The sequence below is a fragment of the Zingiber officinale genome, chromosome 1A, assembly GCF_018446385.1.
Source record: "Zingiber officinale cultivar Zhangliang chromosome 1A, Zo_v1.1, whole genome shotgun sequence".
Classification (NCBI taxonomy): Eukaryota; Viridiplantae; Streptophyta; class Magnoliopsida; order Zingiberales; family Zingiberaceae; genus Zingiber; species Zingiber officinale.
In genome coordinates this window covers 174,262,964-174,282,843 of record NC_055987.1, presented here as the reverse complement: position 1 = coordinate 174,282,843, position 19,880 = coordinate 174,262,964, and the positions used below count along the sequence as shown (strand labels likewise).

The 19,880-nt window shown below is 40.4% G+C and overlaps 2 protein-coding genes across 4 annotated transcripts; one reads left to right on the top strand and one right to left on the bottom strand.

Moving 5' to 3' along the window:
• Window positions 1-238: 238 nt before the first annotated feature.
• Window positions 239-13,809, bottom strand: LOC122012523. Of its 3 annotated transcripts, none has more exons than XM_042569089.1 (11): window positions 13,277-13,809; window positions 4,045-4,429; window positions 3,728-3,937; window positions 3,414-3,506; window positions 3,216-3,338; window positions 2,075-3,127; window positions 1,825-1,992; window positions 1,650-1,757; window positions 1,507-1,570; window positions 1,331-1,429; window positions 239-337 (listed from the first exon to the last, which is right to left on the bottom strand). In XM_042569089.1, exons 6-11 carry the CDS (start codon window positions 2,173-2,175, stop codon window positions 296-298), a joined length of 582 nt encoding a protein of 193 aa, XP_042425023.1. In that variant the 5' UTR covers window positions 2,176-3,127; window positions 3,216-3,338; window positions 3,414-3,506; window positions 3,728-3,937; window positions 4,045-4,429; window positions 13,277-13,809; the 3' UTR covers window positions 239-295. The 3 variants fall into 3 exon arrangements, with proteins under 3 accessions (XP_042425023.1, XP_042425030.1, XP_042425040.1); XM_042569096.1 differs by having other exon boundaries at window positions 1,331-1,378; XM_042569106.1 differs by lacking the exon at window positions 1,650-1,757.
• A 3,884-nt stretch (window positions 13,810-17,693) lies between these two features.
• LOC122038454 (protein DETOXIFICATION 56-like) lies at window positions 17,694-19,501 on the top strand. Its single transcript, XM_042598211.1, has one exon. It carries the CDS (start codon window positions 17,719-17,721, stop codon window positions 19,243-19,245), a length of 1,527 nt encoding a protein of 508 aa, XP_042454145.1. The 5' UTR covers window positions 17,694-17,718; the 3' UTR covers window positions 19,246-19,501.
• The last annotated feature ends 379 nt before the right edge of the window (window positions 19,502-19,880 follow it).

The window sequence follows — 19,880 nt, the reverse complement described above, 5'->3', positions numbered from 1 at the left end:
CTGTAGCTAACTTTTGCAAAAAATCTGTTATGTTTTATAGGAAATTTCTGGAATCCTAAAAATCAAAGAGAAGTATAACCCAGCAACTTGGAGGCTTGAAGTAAGCTCAGTGGCTACAGAAGCCCGATTTGGAATGGATTTTGCCAAACAAGGTCACTAGGAAGGTATCTAGGGAGGTTATCCTTAGTGAATACCTAAAGCATCCAAAAACATGTACTGGTTCATTAACACAACCTACAATTCACTCCAAGAACGAGTACACAAATTCACTCCATTCAATTCTCACTTCATCATATTATGTCTGCGTATAGTACTGGTTCTTCACACAACCTGCAAACTGCAATTTAGAAAGAACCATCATGTTATGTTTTGTAACTGAAAACTTTAAATCAAAACACAGTAAGTTGACAAAAAAAATCATGAATTAAATTAACAAAAGCATGATAAGACAAATAAATATGTATTTTTATATGCACTCTTATAGTAACAATTTTGTTCGAATTATAACATGTGGGTCACAGAAGCCTAAATAAATTTGGGCCTTACATGCTCATTATTTTACTGGACTAAAAGTTGAGGCATTGTCTATCACAAAAGAATATTTTTAAAAAAATCTGTCTGAAGTAAGCTCAGGTTGTGTGAAGTCCAGCAACACTTGAAGTAAGCTAACTAGAGACCAGCAATACTTGAAGTAAGCTAACTGAAGTAAGCATTATCTATTACAAAAGATAATTTTTGGAATCCTAAAAAAATCTGCCTAAAGTAAGCTCAGGTTGCTTAACATATCTGTAGCTAACTTTTGCAAAAAATCTGTTATGTTGGCAATTTCTGGAATCCTAAAAATCAAAGAGAAGTATAACCCAGCAACTTGGATGCTTGAAGTAAGCTCAGTGGCTACAAAAGCCCGATTTGGAATGGATTTTGCAGAATACTCAACCCCCCCCCCCCCCAACACACACACACAATATTACTAAGCACACACACACACCCCCCATTACTAAGCACATACACACTTTGTATAGACAAATAACTCAAAAAAAACGTACCCCTATTCACCTTTCCCCTCTTCCCACAGGAAAGTACGCATGTTAGCCCCAAATCAGTTACTAATTTCCCCCAGCTACTAATAGAACTATGCATAACACCGTTTTGTATAAAACCATAAACAGGGTGTCATCTAAGGGCGAGGAAAAAAAAGAAGGAAAGAAGTCATATCAAAGCATGAGAAGAAAGCAGTAGCAGGACGTGAACGATTTGATTCAGTGTGCAACACTATATCGATTTGATTCAGTATGTGCATTCCTGTTCAAAATGGAAGAAATTCACACACCTTCCTCTCCAACTGTAGATCCTCACATTCAACAATCTCTTTCATGTACTGCATGACACAATATCCACATTCAACACAACCTTGTTGTTTTAGATTACCCTAATGAATCAAAGTTAATGCAAAGTGAAAAACCAAATATATAAGAACCAGAAATGCATGTTTTCAATAAGACATACCGTCAACTGTTTGAAAGTTGGTCGTTTTGGATTACCCCTCATACAAAGGTACGTCCTCACTCCACTACATTGTAAAAATAGAACTTATTTCATTTCATATTTGCTAATCAATCTATTCACAATCTACATAATCTAAAACATACTTGCACACTGTAGTTTTCCAAGCGTTATCTCGGTTCCTATTACCCATTGAGTCCAACAAATAAATTGTATCTTTGTCCTCGTTTATAACGGTCAAGATCCAGTGGTACCTGCACGATTGTCAATATATAGCTAAGCTACTATATATTAGGAATTGAGCAGGGATTAAAAATATACCCAGTGTTGTATGGGATAAGGCATATGCTGTCTCCGTTTGATGCTTTCAACTGATTAGCAATGTGTTGTGAAGAGGTACTGCCATCTTGAGTGGCTGGTATTTTGTTGGGATCCACAAACGACACATACTCAGCCCTGTTTGTTTCCTTTAAGTACTTGTACAAGTAACTACATTCAAGTAATAAAAAACATGGTTACTTAAGACATGAACTCATGCAAAGAGAAGAATTGTATATAAGACATAACTTACCCCATGTAAACCAAAATTTGCCTGGACCCTATCTCTCTCATTTCCATACAGCGCATGACATCCTCTCTCAACAACGATGTACTCACATTACGTCCAAACATGGCTTCATCAAATTCGATAGGAATGGTCTCCTACTCAGTCATCAGCCTAACAACATAAGAATACAAAAACTTGCATGGCATTGGTAGAGAACTTTCAACTTCCTTGAATTTATTTTTCTCATCAGGAACCTCCAAAATAGCAAATGGTGGTGCAGGTTTCTCCTTTTTCTGTAATTTTAAATAATTGTAGCAAAATATATAACTATAGCAATAGAAAAGTGAACTGAAAATACCTTTGTCGTTGGAAATGTCACCAATTCTTTTGGCCAGCCAACCACAGTTCCAACAGTATCTACCATTACTGTTGGTCCCGACTTAAGTGGAATTGGAAGCTCCGCTTCCTCCTGTAAAACAACATCAACAGACACCTTTAAGTTGCCTTCCCCAAGTGGAGCATTGTGCAACATAACATTTGGGTCTCCGTCAGATACTATCATGCCATATGCCACCACATTCCCCTTATTCTTCAGAGCCAAATGACATTTTTTTCCCCTGAACAATAAGATATTATGTTTTAATATCTAAAGCTAGGAAACAAATTTAATGTACCAAATATAATATAAAACCTCATTGAATGAACTGCCACATTCAAAAACTTCCACATCATCTTCCAATCTTTGAACTGCCATGTGCGATGACTTGTTAGATGCTACACGTTCAGAAACTCGATCACTTGTTTCTGGCATAAATCGAGCAAGAAGTGCCTTGAGTTTTTCAACTTCAGCTTTCAAACTCTTTGTTTCCTCCGCTTGCTCTTTGAAGTTTTCAGCCAAAGCCTTTAACACCAACTCCCTCTTCTTCCTTGGACTTTTGAAGTAGACTTGGGGCTTCACAAATCCCCCTACACCTCTAACCCTTCCGTAATGTTCTTGGCTCCCTAATGAGTAGTTAATACGTCATTGCTTCCAGAAGATATGAACTCTCCCCTCTTTTTCTTGTCCAACAAATCGTCCTAAAAATATGGAGGTAACATTAAATATCCAATGAAGACACTTTTTTCACTTATTATGAATGAACTTGAAATAAAAATAAAATAATACAATTTTTTCAGCAACTTCAGCAGTCTCTGTATTTGTGATGTTTCCGAATTTGTCCTCACGGGCCTTACGCCAAAGTAATGACCTATCAACTTCCTCATCCTCCCTGAATATTTTTCTCTGCCTCTACAATTCCAAAAAACGATCATTTAAAACATGACGTACTACATGAAAAGGATAATATAATGTTCCATGGATTACCAATTCAGTCTCCAAGCCAATGTAACCCTTGCGAGACATTTTGTGATGATACTTGCAATGGCTCGTCCGTTCCTTTTGTTTTTCATGAGTGACCTATATCACGTAAAAAAAAGTAAATTTATAGAAGAATTGCTAGAATTTAAAAACAATAGGATGGAGTATGATGAACTTATTATATATATTCCTGCTGTACATGAACTTATTATATATATTCCTGCTGTACAGAACTTCATTTTGTTAATTAAATGCCCTAAATGTTTTAAATCTTGGTGCATATAATAATTTAAATATAACATGATAATATCATCAAGTACCTCCCAAGATGGATGTAGCCTCTCATCGACAAAAGCTTTCCAAATTGCAGATGGGATCTGATACTGCTCCAGTGGTGACCTCAGTTTTTCAGGATTATTTCTATATGGCCAGACAAACCTACTGTTGAGTTTGTTTTTGAAGTCTCTCCATTTCTGGCCTGCTGAACTCATCACTGCCGCCTCGCTTTAAGGTGCTAAGTCGAAGACATTCTGTAACACGCAACAGTAATTGCTATCAGTTTGTATATTGAAAAAATCACAATGAAAAAAAAACATAAGAAATCTCATAAGGAAGTGTATTATTGGATTATACTCACCGATATTTCTTCCCACACTTTCTGTTTCATGTTCTCTGGAATAGTGGGCCATGACTTTATGTTAATTGGCACCATGGATCTAACAATAGAGCCTATGAAAGATTGTAGTGCCTTCACATTTTCATTGTACACAGGTTGTCCCATGTCATCATATTCAATCGTCGACTTTTTTCCCCATCTTGCAGCAGCAATAAGTCTGCACATTGATGTAGGCCCCCGAGTCTTCTTTTGCCCAGGAATAGAAGGTTCTTCTATTTCAGTTTCTCCTCGTAGCTCTGCAGTGGCTAACCCATCAACATCTTGGTGTAGTTCGGTGTCCTCAACTACACGTGGCTCATCATATTTTGCTATTTTTCGCTGTTTTTTAGGATGCATTTTTCTTTTCCTTGCATATAGGAAAATAAATGATGAGATAACGGTATATAAAGTCTGCAGTGACAATATAATAAAAGAAGACGTGATACAAATAATAACATTAACACATACGAACAAGTAAAAATAATACTAGTAAAAACAATAAATATTAATGCAGATGACATAAAAGTGGAAAACATCATTTTTTTTCTTATTTGTTACAAAGAAACCCTCTTTAGAAGATCTAAAGTATCCTGCACGTGTAGGAATACAATGAATATCAACATTATCAATTGGTCGAGCTTCGGGAATTCTGGTCCAAAGATCCTCTTCTCCCTCGTAACATCTATTTGGAACTGGAAGCACTATTGACCACCCTTTGTTCAGTGGGTCAGCAACATAAAATACTTGTCTAACTTGACTTGCAAGCACAAATTCATCCTTCTGGTGGCCATGTTTGTTCAGATTAACTAAGGTGAAGCCACATTCATCATTGTATTGTATTCCTTTGTCATTTGATACCCATGCGCACTTGAAAAGAGGAACTTGAAATTGATGATAGTCTAGTTCCCATATCTCTTCAATAACTCCAAAAAAAATCACATTCTCTAACACGGGATTCTTATCTTTGGCACTACAAACAAGCATCGTGTTGACAAGTAGAGAAACACCACTATTTTGACAAACTTTCTCATCATCCCGCTCTTTTGTTTGGTATAAATTGTCATTTATGACATAGCTATCACACTTTAAGACTCACACACGTGGTCCATGGGCCAGTCATCTCAATGACGATGTCATTCCACCATTGCAACTATCGATTTCAGCAGCCACCTGACATGCATTCCTATTAATTAGTGTGATCAAAACAATGATTAACAAATATTGTATGTTAGCATCTTCTACATCACCTTTACACGAAACCAGTTAATGAACCTCTTATTATGAGCATCTTGTATCCACCTTGCATCTTTCTGTTTCTTGGGAAACATTGTCTTCAAGAAGGATTTGTGTTCACTGAAGAAGTTCTAAAGTTTTATTTTCATGAATACATATGGACTGCCAAGTACATATAATTATTAGTTATGCAGTACACTTACATAATGTATGGAGATATTTCTTCTGTATTTTCTAGAACAGTCAAGTGTGCTTGTTGGAGATCAATTTGTTGGACGATGATTGATGAATTGCTTGCTGAGAATCCAGGAATGCTTGTGTTTGGGTCACGTAGTGATTTAGGGACCCCAACAAGATCAAGGTCATTGAGATATTCTGAACAAAATTCAACTGCTTCTTCTGCTGCATATCTCCGAACAATGCAACCTTCCGGATATTTTCGACTGCCTACGTAACTTTTCAACACCTTCATGCATCTTTCAAATGTGTACATCCATCTGAAGTAGACTGGTCCACATAATTGGACTTCACGAACAAGATGAACTGTTAAGTGGAGCATGATATCGAAGAAAGAAGGGGGGAAATACTGCTCCAATAAGCAGAGTGTAATGATCAAGTCAGATTGCAACTTATCTAACTTGGCTACATCGATAATCTTACAACAAATATCTTTGAAGAAGAAGCATAATCTTATGACAACATATCTAACATATTTTGGCAGAGAATTACGTATGACTATTGGCAGGAAGTGCTGCATTATAACATGAGAATCATGTGATTTCAAGCTACTCAGCTTCATCTCATCCATGCAGACAAGATTCTTCATGTTTGATGAGAAACCTTCCGGAACTTTTATATCCATTAATGACCTATATACTTGTAATCTCTCATTTTTTGTGAATGAGCATGTTGCAGGAGGTAGATATGTTCTTTTCTCACCAATTTTAGGAGCCAATTGAGGCCTAATTCCCATCTGAACCATGTCCAACCTGTTGGTGCGGGAAGCATCCGACGATCAAACCTGAGTTTTGACAATGACAAATGATTCAAAGTTAAGGGGTTTTGTGATCTGACAGCTCTGTTGAGTGTTTCAGGAAAGTCCTAACTACGGTTAGGCAGGTGAAAACCCTAGGGGGTGGTAACCCTAGGTGGAGAAAAGTCCTAGCTGCGGTTAGGCAAAGGGAAAACCCTAGGGGGCGGTAACCCTAGGTCATAGGGGGTGGTAACCCTATGCGGAAAGTCTTGGCAGGTCGGTGGCTTCAGGCAAAAGTCCTAGGGGGTGGTAACCCTAGGTGGAAAGTCCTGGTGTCGCGAACCAGGTGAAAGACTGGACTAGCCGGGAAGCGGATGTCCAGCAGAAAGTCCGGAAGCGTCGAGTGCTGAGCAAAAGTCCAGTCGATCTGGAGGATCGCACTGGCAACAGGTAAATCTCCTGAGTGGAGTAGGTGAGGACGTGTTCCCCGTAGAGGGAACAGTAGGCGTCGGGTCGACCTAGGGTTTCCGGGGGGAAACCTGAAGTCAGACCCGGACAGTTCGAATGCTGTCAAAACTTTCATTATTATCATTCATTATGTTTCTGTGCTAACTTTGTTTTGCAGGGTATGTGTTTGGGACTAACACATTTTGCAGAAACAAAGGAGCAAGTTACAACTCGGATGAACAGTGTCCGAGGCGCCTCCATGGAGCTTGGAGGCGCCTCGGGTGCGAACCAGGAAAAGCCAGCGCAGAAGGTTGGAGGCGCCTTAGATGAAGTTCAAGGCGCCTTGGGTCGAAGGTTGAAGGCGCCTTGGGTAGGCTGAAGGCGCCTTGAACTGGATGAAGTTCGACCAAGTCTGTGCTGATCTCCGCGGGTGACTCGGCCTGTTTAAGGCGCCTTGAAGGGCTTCAAGGCGCCTTGAACACCCTTTATAAGGGGTCTCGAGCAGCAGCACCAGAATAACAAGTTTCAAGTCTTCTGTCTCCAACGTGCTGCTCTAAAAGACATCCGGAAGTGCTGCTACAAGTCTCCGACGACCCGAAGCTCCAAGATTCTGTTCTTGTCGTCGGTACCATTAGTTTTCTTTATTTACTTGTACTTCAAAGCTGTAACTCTTTTTCGTACTTATAGTTGTTGCCCACGGAAAGCGATCAAGGATCGCGAGCCTTCGAGTAGGAGTCGCCACAGGCTCCGAACGAAGTAAATCTTTCGTGTCTTTGTTTGTATTTGTTTCTATTTCTTTCCGCTGCGCTTATACTCGAACGACGTACTTGATACGATTCCGATAATCGAAAAACGATTTAGCCACGAGCGCTATTCACCCCCCCCCCCTCTAGCGCGTCTCGATCCAACACAACCTAGCTGCTACATTGTCCTTGGTTTTTCCCTTGATGTTCATCAAAGTATTAATCAGAGACTCGAAAACGTTTTTCTCAATGTGCATAACATCGAGACAATGCCAAACATGTAGGTATTTCCAGTATGGAAGATTGAAAAAAATTGACTTCTTCTTCCAACATTTACTGAAATTTGTAGCTCTAACATACTTTTCTTCTTCAATGTCTTCCACAATATTCTCCTTTTCTTTTTTCCTTATTTTCCCCTTCACACTTGTTTTCTTTCCAAACTCACATGTTATGTCTGAAAGCTTGTCAAATAACTTAATTCAAGATAATGGCCTACCTGCTTCACCAAGTTCCTCCATGCCATTAAACTCTTTTATTTGCCTCCGATATGGATGAAATCGTGGTAGGAATCGTCTATGCCCAGCAAATGACATTGTCTTCCCATTTTGTAAGTGCTTTGCATAAGTATCCTCACCACATATTGGGCATGCGTAATAACCATGTGTAGTACATCCACTAAGGTTACTATATGCAGGAAAGTCGTTGATGGTCCATAAAAGAACTGCTTTAAGAGTGAAAACCTCCCTTCGATAAGCATCATAAACTCCATCAACTCCTTCCCACAACAGCTGCAAATCATCAACCATAACCTCAAGGTAGACGTCGATATCATTTCCAGGCTGTTTCGGCCCTGAAATGAGCATCGTTAGCATGATGAATTTCCTTTTCATGCACATGTCTGGAGGCAAATTATATGTGGCCAGCATGATTGGCCAACAGCTGAAGCGACTACTAAGATTGCTATGAGGATTAATTCCATCAGCTGCAAGTGCCAGGCGAATATTTCTTGCCTCACTTCCAAAGTCGGGCCACATATGATCCACCAATTTCCATGACGGTGAATCAACTGGATGACGTAACTGACCAACAACTCTTGTGCTATCTGCATGCCATGTTAAATTTGTGGAAGTTTCTAAAGATTTAAACATGCGCTTAAATCTTGGTATGGGAGGGAAATACCAAACCACTTTGGCAGGAACATCTTTCTTCTCAACATTTTTCTTGGTTAGCTTCCATCTTGATAAGCCACATTTCGGGCAGCTTACGCAGTCTTTATATTGTTTCCTATAAAGGATGCAATCATTGGAACAAACATGAATCTTTTCATGACTCGAAGCCAAACAACTCAACGTCTTCTTTGCTTCATAAATTGACGATGGCAGATTATGGTTATCTGGCAGCATGACCCCAAAATCTGCTAGTAGATCTGAAAATAGAGCATCACTCATCTCATGTCTTGCTTTGGTATTGTATAGTTTTACAAGTGCACTCAACTTTGTCTAACGTTTGCATCCCTTATACAATGGTTTATCTGCTTCCTCCAAAAACTTCATAAATGCTTCTGGATTTTCTGTATGATTATCATACGTTGCCTCACATAAATTAACAGTTTCAAAATCATCATGACAATTATCAGTTGGCTCTTGGTTGACACTCGAATTTAATCTATCCTTCTCTGCAGCCTCGCCATGCCAAATCCAATTCAAATAATTTTTACTGAAACCATTGAAGTAAAGATGCTCCCGAATCCACATAACCGCTCCCTTTTTAAGATTCATACATTTGCAACAAGGACAATGAATTAAATTGGGGTCGATATGTGGATTCTGCAAACAACTTCTAATGAATTGTTCCACACCCTCCTCATACTCTTTGGACCTCCTATCTAAGTAAATCTAGGATTTATCCATTATAGTACAACAGAATCCCAAGAAACTTCTTCAGAATTATCGTGCTAAAATTATTTACCGCTAGCTCAATGTGTTCTTTGATCAAAACCTGAAGATACTACATATATGTTAAGCAAAAGTTAGAGTAAGACTGCAAAAGGTAGTCAAATTCATATCGAGCATAGTTCTGTATTTTATACTCATTCCAACAGCTGTCAATATTTTCTACTCATCATGAAGAAAAATAATGCGTATTTTGTACAATATGTGGATATATAAAGAACGAAAGCATGGGATGACTCATAAATCTCATGAAGTATAGTCAGTGCTCAATAAAAATCTATATTTGTGCAGCTGAAATGCATTCTTCTACATCAAAAACCAACAATTTTAATTGGTATAAACTTTCACAACAGAAATCAATCTCACAATACACGATCCACAACAACAAACCAAATAAAGAACAATCGAAAGCAGAAGTATCTACTCCAAGAAAGCATCATGAATCAGCCCTTTAGGTAATGATCTCGTAAACATAGAGACTGAAAAAAAAGCAAAAAAAAATTCCAAACACTTGTCTTTGTTGGAAGAATAGCACCAAACCTACAACAAATTGGAGACCGTCTAAAACATGATTTTGCAAAATAAAGGAGGAGAAAAAGAAGAAGAATAAGAAAAAGAAATCGAAGGAAAGAAACCTGGACCTCAGCCTTCCACCAGCTCTGTCAAATTGAAAACATACGGTATATCTCAAACACTTGCAACCTAACCCCTGCGTAAGAAAGTTCAAGTTGCCAAACCTTATTTTTGGCTGACTGCTGCAAACCTTCGTCTCTGTTGCCTAAGACTCCAAATCGAAAGCCCTAACGAGGGGGAACGGAGAGGACTGAAATGAAGGGGAAGGAAGAGGAGGTCTAACAACTCAATTTCGGAAGAGGAGCATCGGAAGCCCTAACCCAAGAAAACGAAAGGAAGTGGGGGGAAATAAAAGTGGTCAGAGTCTCTTTGTAAAAATAAAAGTTAACTCTTTGTACTATTACTTCGGAGTAAACACTAAAAAATGTATTCACGACATTACTACTTCAGTATTTAACAAATTTCCGAAGTAATAGCTTATTTCAGTTTAAAGCGAAGCCCGTGTTTTTAAATTTGCGAAGTCTATATTTGTATATACTTCGTCGGTTTTTGCAGCGAAGTTGCTTATACACTTGTACTTCGTATATTTAAATTGACGAAGTAAATTGTGGCGAAGTAAAAAGTCATTTTTCACATAGTGTTTACTTTGAACTCTCATGCTTGGAATTTAAGATCCTAAAACTTAAAGCACTTAATTAAATTTTTCAAGGCATTAATCATGGGGGAGTGAAAGGAGTTAAGGCATTAATTCTTTTTCAAGATTTCAAAGTTAATTTTGTAAGTCTTTAATGTATTTTTAACCAAAGTAGTTCACTAATTCACTAAGAATTGTTTTTAAAGTACTTAACTATCTATTTCTAAATATTTTTTTTAAAACCCTATTTTTGGAAAACAACCCTAAGTATAAATATTTTGGAAAATAAGTTTTATTGAAATATTTCTTCATAAGCTAAGTACTTGATAAAATACCTTTTTAACTAAGTTTTTTATTAAAGTTCTTTCTCACAATCTTTAAGTATCCTTTAAGAGTTTTCTGTCAAAGCTTTATAAAAAGACTAAGTTATTATAAATTTTTGAAAAACTAAGTTTCAAAAATTATGTTTTTAGCCTTCAAAAATTCAAATATTGTTCAAAAGTTTTTTTTGCTATGTTAAACTCCCTACTTGGATTTTTTTTAAAAAAAGGTATTTTGTTCCAAAATATTGTTTAATATTTCAAAGTATTTAAAAAGCTAAAAGTACTTTTCCTCCCTAAAGTGTTTTAAATCCTTTTCAAAGCTAAGTAAATTTTTTAAGATAAAATTGTTTAAGGTAATGAATTCAGGAGAGCTTAAATTTAAAATTTTGAAAGAGATTAAAAGTTTGATTTTTTTTCCTATTTTTACAAATTAATTCTCTCTCTAACTTAGTATTTTTGTTATGCATGTCAAAGGAGGAGAGAAATATTAAAGTTAAGTTAAGTTAAACATATAACTTCTTACTAAGGCGGAGCATAAGGGAGAATTTTTTTAATATGTCAAATTGTTTTACTTATGCTTATGCTCTAATTCCATATATTGCATTAATTTTTATTATACTTTACTTAACTTTGAACTAGGTTGTCATAATAAAAAAGGAGAAGATTGTTGGTGCAGAGAACATCAGACAATCGAACTTGTGTTTTGATTATGGAAAAGGATTCAAAGTTAAGTTTACTTGTCATCTAACAAGTGTGATTGAGATTGTAGGAAAGTCTTAAGTATTCTTAGGCAAAAGTTTTAGTGGATTCTAGGCAGGTGGAAAACCCTAAGGGGAGATAATCCTAAGTCCTAGGGGTGGTAACCCTAAGTTATGGAAAGCCCTAACTGCGGTTAGGCAACGAAGTCTTGGCAGGTCGAGCACTTTGGGCGAAATCCTAGAGTTAGGAACTCTAGGTAAAAATCCTGGTGGTCGCAGACCAGGTGAAGGTCTGGATTGGTCGTGAAGAGGACAGTCAGCATAAAGTCCTAAAGTCTTGAACACTAAGCAAATGTCTAGTCAGTCTAGAGAACCGGTCTGGCAAAAGATAATTTTTCTTGAGAAGAGTAGGTGAGGATGTCTTTCCCGTTGAGGGAATAGTAGACGTTGGTTTGACCTATAATTTCTGAAAAATTTGAAAGTCAAAATCGGATAGTCTGGAGGTTGTCGAATAATTTATTATTTATATTTTATTAAGCTAACTTTGTCTTGCATGGTATACTTTATATTTGAATTAATATGTCTTGTAGGAAGTGAGATACACAAAGAAAAGCTTGGAAGAACCGTGTCCGAGGTACCTCCAGGGTCGTTGGAGGTGCCTCGGTTGCTTTAGCCGAAGGCCGGCACAGAAGAGGTGCGAAGGCGCCTTAGAAGCGCCTGAAGACGCCTTGGATACCAGATGGAAGGGGCCTTCCATGCGCTTGAAGGCGCCTTCGAAGAGATAAAATTCACAGAAAGTGGATGTTATCGACGACCGAAGCTGCAGGGATAAGATCTGAGTTGGATGCGCATTCAAAGGGGTTGAAGGTGCCTTCAACAGCTAATAAATGTCCTCTAAAAGCAAATGGTAGGAGACAACTCATCTTTATGATCTTTCTTCTATACGCTGCTCCAAAGACGATCCAACAAAGTCGTAATGCTACTCCGACAACTAGAAGCTCTCAATTTTAACACCGCTGTTGTCGGTATAACTTTCCGTTGTACTACTTTAATTATAAATCTATTATACTCAGTTTTATAATATTCTGAATTGATGATGAATTACCCAAAAAGTAAACATTCAACGAGTGTGGGCCTTGAAATAGGAGTTGTCACAAGCTCCGAACTAGATAACTAAAAGTGTTAGCACTTGCTTTATCTGTTTACTTATTTCCACTGTGTTTTATTCTGTTTGCTTTCTAAAAAGGTGTGAAAAAATCACGAGAACTATTTACCTCTCTCTCAGCACGTATCGATCATGCAAAGCCTTAGTTAGGGAGATGGTTTCTGAACATTTCTGCAGTATTTTGCATGGTTAGTAGGAACCAGAATGATTAAACAAACTATAGAATTATAACTAGTTGAGAGCATTAAAGAGACTAATTATAACATTCTAATAATTATACCATTCTATTAGTATATTTAAATTAAAATTGAAACTTATGACTACCTCATTTTTATTGTAATCTATTTGATTCTCATTCTCACTAATTAGAAGAATAATGGGGTGAAAGCCAAGTTAACTGGCCTCCCAAAAAGATAATACAGAGCAACTTAAAACATCAGCCAATCTGAAATAAGACACTTAAGTATCCCAACCTGTTGATCCATGTTCATCAATAGCAGCCAGCGAATTCATGAAGATGACCCATAATTGTGCTTGTAGCTCCTTAGGAGCTCGACCAAACCAGCCAAGCACAAGTTTCTTCCATCGCTGGAGCAACTTACCAGCCGATCGAGCTGTATGAATTAATTCAGAACCAGCTGCTTCCAGTGATGCGTATCTTTCTGATTAAGTAACTCCCAGCAACAAAGACACCATCAATTTGTTATGCAACGCAACGTTGACAACACCCCAGTTTCAATCTAACAAAACATCTTGTTCCTAGCGTTTGAAGATGAGATTGCTTACAAAGAAAAGTCTCTTCCCTGGTTCACTCACTGTGGAAAAATACAAAATGCACCTAAGCTCGCATGAGTTTTTTAAGTGCATTTTACGCTCAAGTGATAGAGTGTAGAACTCGTTTAGGCTTCAATTAATAAACTGAAAAGGAGGCATGTGCAGAGAAGATAGAACAGAGAAGGTTTGCCTTTAAGCCCACAAACTTCCTACACCTATTGACAGACGCAAAGCAAAGCATATTTTGTTCCGTGAAGATACATGCATACATGTAAGCGATCAGTGAGCGAAGTGAAGTGACGTAGTGGGGTTGCGTTGCTGCAATAAATGCGCGTGGAGTGTATCTCCACTGTCGCCCTCAAAAGCTTAACCCTCTTTCCAACTTTGTTTTTTCATTCTTTTCTTTTCTTTCCCTTCTCTTTCCTTTTTATCTAACACAAAAACTAAGGCTAAGGACTCGACTTCCACTTGATCCACTCATAATTGCTGTGTAGCATGGTTTACTAGGATTACAATTTACAATCACTCCGCGACGAGTCATTCTTAGCTTATCATTTAGCTGAGTAGAGATTGGAGTGCACAAAGGAACGAGGAATCAAGCCCTAGTTTGCTCCATCTCGTCAAGAAGCAATCTCTATCAGGAACCGCTGCAGCATGAAAGTGGAGATTGAATGAAATGATTCGGCCAAGTCTCAATCACTTGATGCATCATTTGCAGGAGCCACTAAGTTTGCTGTCATCTTTGCGTACTGACTTTTAAGTTTTTTAAACAATCCAAAGGAGAAATGTGGAATGTTTGGCACAGGTTCTCTGTGAGATGATTATATTCAATCATTAAGGCCACTAGTCAAGTAATTTAAGAGAGTTGGCGATGAGTCTGATGGCAATCAGCTGGCCTAGCAATAATCTTATGACTTGACTCAATTCAACTCAAAATTCAGTTAAAAAAAAAAGATAAAATTCTAAAATGATATGACACAACTCGAATATGTAAGGAGATATTATGAATTAACCATGTTGATAACCTGTTATGCTGCACAATCTAATGTTATTTCATAGTTGAAGCTTTGCCATAAAAAGAGCATTGGAGAAAAGTCTGACCACATTTGCTTTATCACATTTCTTTTGATAGTGAAGCTTTGCCATATCAAAGGAAAATAAGCTAACACTAATCACTTTTCCTTTATCAGCTTACCGTTTTGCGTTCTCCAAAGGCTCTCTGCCATCAACCATTTCGAAGAGTCCAACACCATCCTGCAACCTCTTAATTTATGCACATCTCACCTCAATTATTCTGCAGTGGGATTTCACAATCCCACGCAACTCGGTTGCTTTTGATCCCAATCACTATCACACAAACAATTGAATTTTATACGAGAAATCTAATGCTGAAAGAGCTAATTGGTTAATGGGAGGATCAGATGTCATAAATACCTTCAAGTGTGGATTGTTTTGTGGGAATGGAAATTTAGTAGATTCCAATTGAAAGCTTTCGTTTCTATACTACGTTCACTCGTTGCCAACTCTTATATTGTGAGGGAACATCAATGTAGTCCCATAAAATCTGATCTAGTTCCTCAAAAACAGGGAAACCAGTAACCACTAGACAATCTACATGCAATTTTGCCAACATTGTTGGCTGGATCATACTGTACTGCTCCTATTGTCTTAGATAAAAACAGGATAAATATTGGCGTCAATTAGAGCAGTATTCCAAAATATTTGAGCCACACGATAAATGAGGATGAACTACACCCCTCACTAGCAACACAAATAAGCAAGATGGAATGTGTCCCATCTATTTTCCATTATATATTTGAGCCATGCACCTTCATAGTATAATGGGACAACTTTTTAACAATGTGAATGTCTGAACACGTGTTATAACCAATAATGTAAACACAAAAGCCAAGCCTACAGATATAACTCTAGAAAATGAGAAAAGAATTAATACTACCTAAGGACAGAGAATTGAAACTCCCCTTCAGTCTGACCCCTATATAGAGCAAGAGCTTCTGGTTAATAGCTTGAACTATCATTGTGATCCCTTTTTAAATTGAAAAAAATAGCGTGCTGATCAGGTAGCTTTGATATTGAGAGTGGTCTTATATATCAAAAAACAAGAGTGTAAAAGAAAGAAAATGTTAATAATCGGGGCATGGAAGGGTCCAATAGAGGTACCCTAACATTCAAGTTAGGTAAATAGTAGAGAGGTAAATAGTAGAGAAAAAATGGAATGTGATGAATAGTAGAAATAAGCAGTGAACTCTCAATGTTTAATCTTACGTATCTACGTCTTTAGGAGGAGACCCCTTATACAATACTAGTTTTCCTCTCTGCATGGATATCGATATCTTTCCAAAAAAAGTGACGACTATTCTGACATTCTGACAATTTTTCTAAAATAGACCTACTATTTTTGTATTTTGTAGGATAGAAGCTTTCGTCGTACAGATTGCATAGGGAATATTCCCTTGATTCTCTTACAATAGTTACATAAAATGTCAAAAAGAAATATTAGACTATTGAGCTAATAGACTATTAATACACTTTAGTGGTAGGTCGACCGAGTCCCCTCTAACGTCCGGTCGGACTTCATTCTTAGATGGAGTCGGATCAGCTAAGGAACGTTGATCATCTTGAGGACTCAACCTCCTTGAGGACTCGACATCCGCTCGGATAAAGAGTCCAGTCGAGTCATACGTCTAGCATATTTCATTAGACCGAGAGGACTCGATTCTGAATTGAACTGAGACAGCTTGGGATTCCATCGGACCGAGAGGACTTGAGATCTGATCGGATAAAAGATTTGATCGACTGAACTATTTAGCTAAATCATGCGACTATGCTAGTCCTATTTTAACTGATATGGTGTATGATGATGGGGTCCGATAAAGACATGACGGTCAAAAGTCAAGGGGGTGTGACAGTCAGAAGTCAAGGAGACGTGACAGTCAGAAGTCAAGGGGGTGTGGCAGTCAGAAGTCAAGGAGACGTGGCAGTCAGAAATCAAGGAGACGTGGCGGTCAACAGGTGGGGAACAATGTTAGCAACCTGATTCCCGGCCGGGTTCCAATAGGCCGGGATTCCAGACCTGAAACACCTGGGTAGACAGTTGGATAATGCCTGACCAGGACTTGACGGGGTGAGCCCTCACGGCTTGACGGTACATAAACCGGAGGCTCTTAGTAAGCTAAAGCTCTCGGTCAGCTAATTCCCGGTCAGCGCCGAGACTATCTCTCGACAACCTCGGCCTCCCAAGGTCTAGACCAGGGGTTATACCCGACTGATCATCTCGAGTTGTCCTACTCTTTCCCGGTCGGGACGAAGAGCGTTACATGACAACAAGATCAGAGAATCGTAACCGCTTGTCAGAGAATAACTGTTAAGTGTCAGGGAATATTTCAATAGTCCGCGGTCACCTACGAGTGGAATCTTCCTTCAGGCTACAAAAGGATACCACGTGTCTTCCATCACCCGACATTCTCTGACATCAGTCAGGCTCCAAAAGGTACACGCTGTCATATAAAAAAGGAGGTTCTCTCCCTCACACAGGTACGCTCTTTCATACATTCACACTTCTCTTCTACTTTCTTTCCACTTTCGTACATTGTTTTTCTGAGAAAAAATACATGACTTGAACGTCGGAGGGTCTGCTCCGGGAATTTTTTTCCCTGATTTTTTACCTCTAACGTCAGTGGACTCGTCTGAGTGTGCACAAAGCTCAGGTACCATCAGCGCCAGCCTCATCGCCCGACAGTACCACGCGGGAACTCATTTTTCGAAAGAAGATATGAGAAAAATATCTCAGTCGTCCCTCCATTTATGTCTGCACCAGTTCACTCGATCTTCATCTGATTCAAATTTCGAACAACATCATTAACCATCACAGCAACCCACATCAACCAATCGTTTCGACTTCAACCGCATCTACGGAGGCCGTTTAACTTTATTCGCTTCAGTATCGTTTTACAGGAAACTGTGTTTTTTCTAATCTGCTAGTATTAAAGTCATTTCCGTTTCTAATTCTTGTCCACAATAAAACACGAGACCCATGCACGCATCTCCCTCCAGCACTCAACTATTAATAAAGGAATTGAGCCAACCAACCGCGAGCTCCTACACACGCCATTTAGTATTCATGAAGAGGCCACCACCATCAGCAAGCGCAGCACCACATCCACAAGAGAGCGCCGCTACTTTGCCACCGACTCCTACTCGCCCGAGATGGAGCTTCGATGTTGCTAAAACCATGCTCGCCGAGCTCAAGTCACAGCGCGGCATCGCGCTTCCACTGGCTGGCATGAACCTGACGTGGTTCGCCAAGATAACCGTCACCACCGCTTTCCTCGGCCGGCTTGGCGAGCTCGAGCTAGCCGCCGGCACTATTGGCTTCACCTTCGCCAACGTCACTGGCTTCTCCGTCCTCACGGGCCTCAGCGCCGCAATGGAGCCCCTGTGCGGACAGGCCCATGGGGCCCGCAACCGCGCTCTCCTCCGCAAGACCCTCCTCATGACCACCACCCTCCTTCTCGCTGCCTCAATCCCAATCGCCCTCCTTTGGCTCAACGTAGACCGCCTCCTCCTCCGCTTCGGCCAGCAGCGCGACATCGCGCGCCTCGCCAAGCGATACGTCCAGCATCTCCTCCCCGACCTCGCCGTGACCTCATTCCTCTGCCCCCTCAAGGCCTACCTCAGTTCGCAGGGCGTCACGCTTCCTACTCTCTTCAGCTCGGCCGCCGCGCTCGCAGTCCACGTCCCCCTCAACCTGCTGTTCTCCCGGGCCAAGGGAATCGAGGGCGTGGCGATGGTCATCTGGCTCACCGACCTCGCGGTCGCGATCATGCTGGCGTCATACGTGGGGATAACAGAATGGGGCAAGGGGGACGGCAGCGCAGAGGCCAAGGGGTGCGGCAGCGCAGAGGCCAACCAGGGGCCGCGGTGGTGGGAACAGAGCGCGGCTGAGTGGGGAACGCTGCTTCGGATCGCAGCGCCCTGCTGCCTGACCACGTGCCTCGAGTGGTGGTGCTACGAGATCTTGGTCTTACTCACCGGCCGGCTGCCTGACCCGCGGCAGATGTTGTCGGTCATCGCCGTCGTGCTTAACTTCGACTACCTCCTCTACTCGGCGATGCTGTCGCTGGCCACGTGCGCGTCGACGCGGGTGTCCAACGAGCTCGGGGCGGGGAGGCCAGGCAACGCCCGGAGCGCGGCGTATGTATCCATCGGGGTAAGCGTCCTCGCCGGCTTGTGCGGCGGAGCGGCTATGGCGGGCGCGAGGGGAGGATGGGGGAGGTTGTTCAGCCGTGAGAAAGGGATCGTGGAGGGGGCGAAGAAAATGATGCTGGTGATGGCGGCAGTGGAAGTGATGAATTTCCCGGTGGCGACCTGCGGCGGGGTGGTGCGCGGCACCGCAAGGCCGTGTCTGGCGATGTACGCCAGCCTCGGAGGGTTTTACCTGGTGGCGCTGCCGTCGGCTGTGGCGATGGGCTTCGCTATGCGGCTTGGCCTCTGCGGGCTGCTGCTCGGCTTTTTGGTGGGCGCCATGGTCACTGCCTCCTTGTTGGTGTTTTTCGTGTACCGAATCGATTGGAACGAAGAGGCAAACAAAGCAGAGCATTTGACTGGAAAAACACCTGATGAAATGAACGAGAACATCAGTGCGTAGAGAGTAACAGACTGTGGCAGCGGATCAAACAAGGAAGAAACTGGAAGCCTTAATTACTGTAACAGGAGCTGGAACAAGGAAGAAACTGGAAGACTTACCCTAACCATGTCTGGAGCTTCCACCTCTCGCTGCTACAATGAATCAGGCAAGCGAAATCATTTTATTCTGTCGATGGTTTTTTTTTTATCCACTTTTCCACTATTGATGCTAAATAGTTCATATCCAACAGAAAATCCAAAATAAATAAATTGGGTCATTAAGGGAAACTAGATTACAACAAACCTTTCTACTCTTCCAAGGAATGAATAAAAGGCTAGAAAAAACAGACATCATGATCACAGTTTATGAGGCATAACTATGACAAGCGGGAAGAACTGAGCAAGGTTGTTTTTGTTTTTGAACGAGGTATCTTCCAATCCAAATGTTGCTCTCCGGGTATCTCCCAATCGGGATGGGCCAGTGGATACCTTGTTGGGCTTCGCTAGTTGAAGCTTCACCCAGCTTTGTACTTGCTGTTGCAAGATTACACCTCCAGAAAGCTCAACTAGGTATGGTTCGATTGCAATGTTCTGAACAAGAATGAGGCATCTCGCTCATACAATTCATTTTCAAGACGGTAATTTATGACGCACGTA

Coding starts and splice junctions, on each gene's coding strand:
- LOC122012523 (XM_042569089.1), bottom strand. CDS start 2,175: ATGTTTGGACGTAATGTGAGTACATCGTTGTTGAGAGAGGATGTCATG. Junction 1,571..1,649: donor TGGAAAACTACAGTGTGCAA/GTATGTTTTAGA, acceptor TTTACAATGTAG/TGGAGTGAGGACGTACCTTT. Junction 1,430..1,506: donor CAACTTTCAAACAGTTGACG/GTATGTCTTATT, acceptor TTGATTCATTAG/GGTAATCTAAAACAACAAGG.
- LOC122038454 (XM_042598211.1), top strand. CDS start 17,719: ATGAAGAGGCCACCACCATCAGCAAGCGCAGCACCACATCCACAAGAG.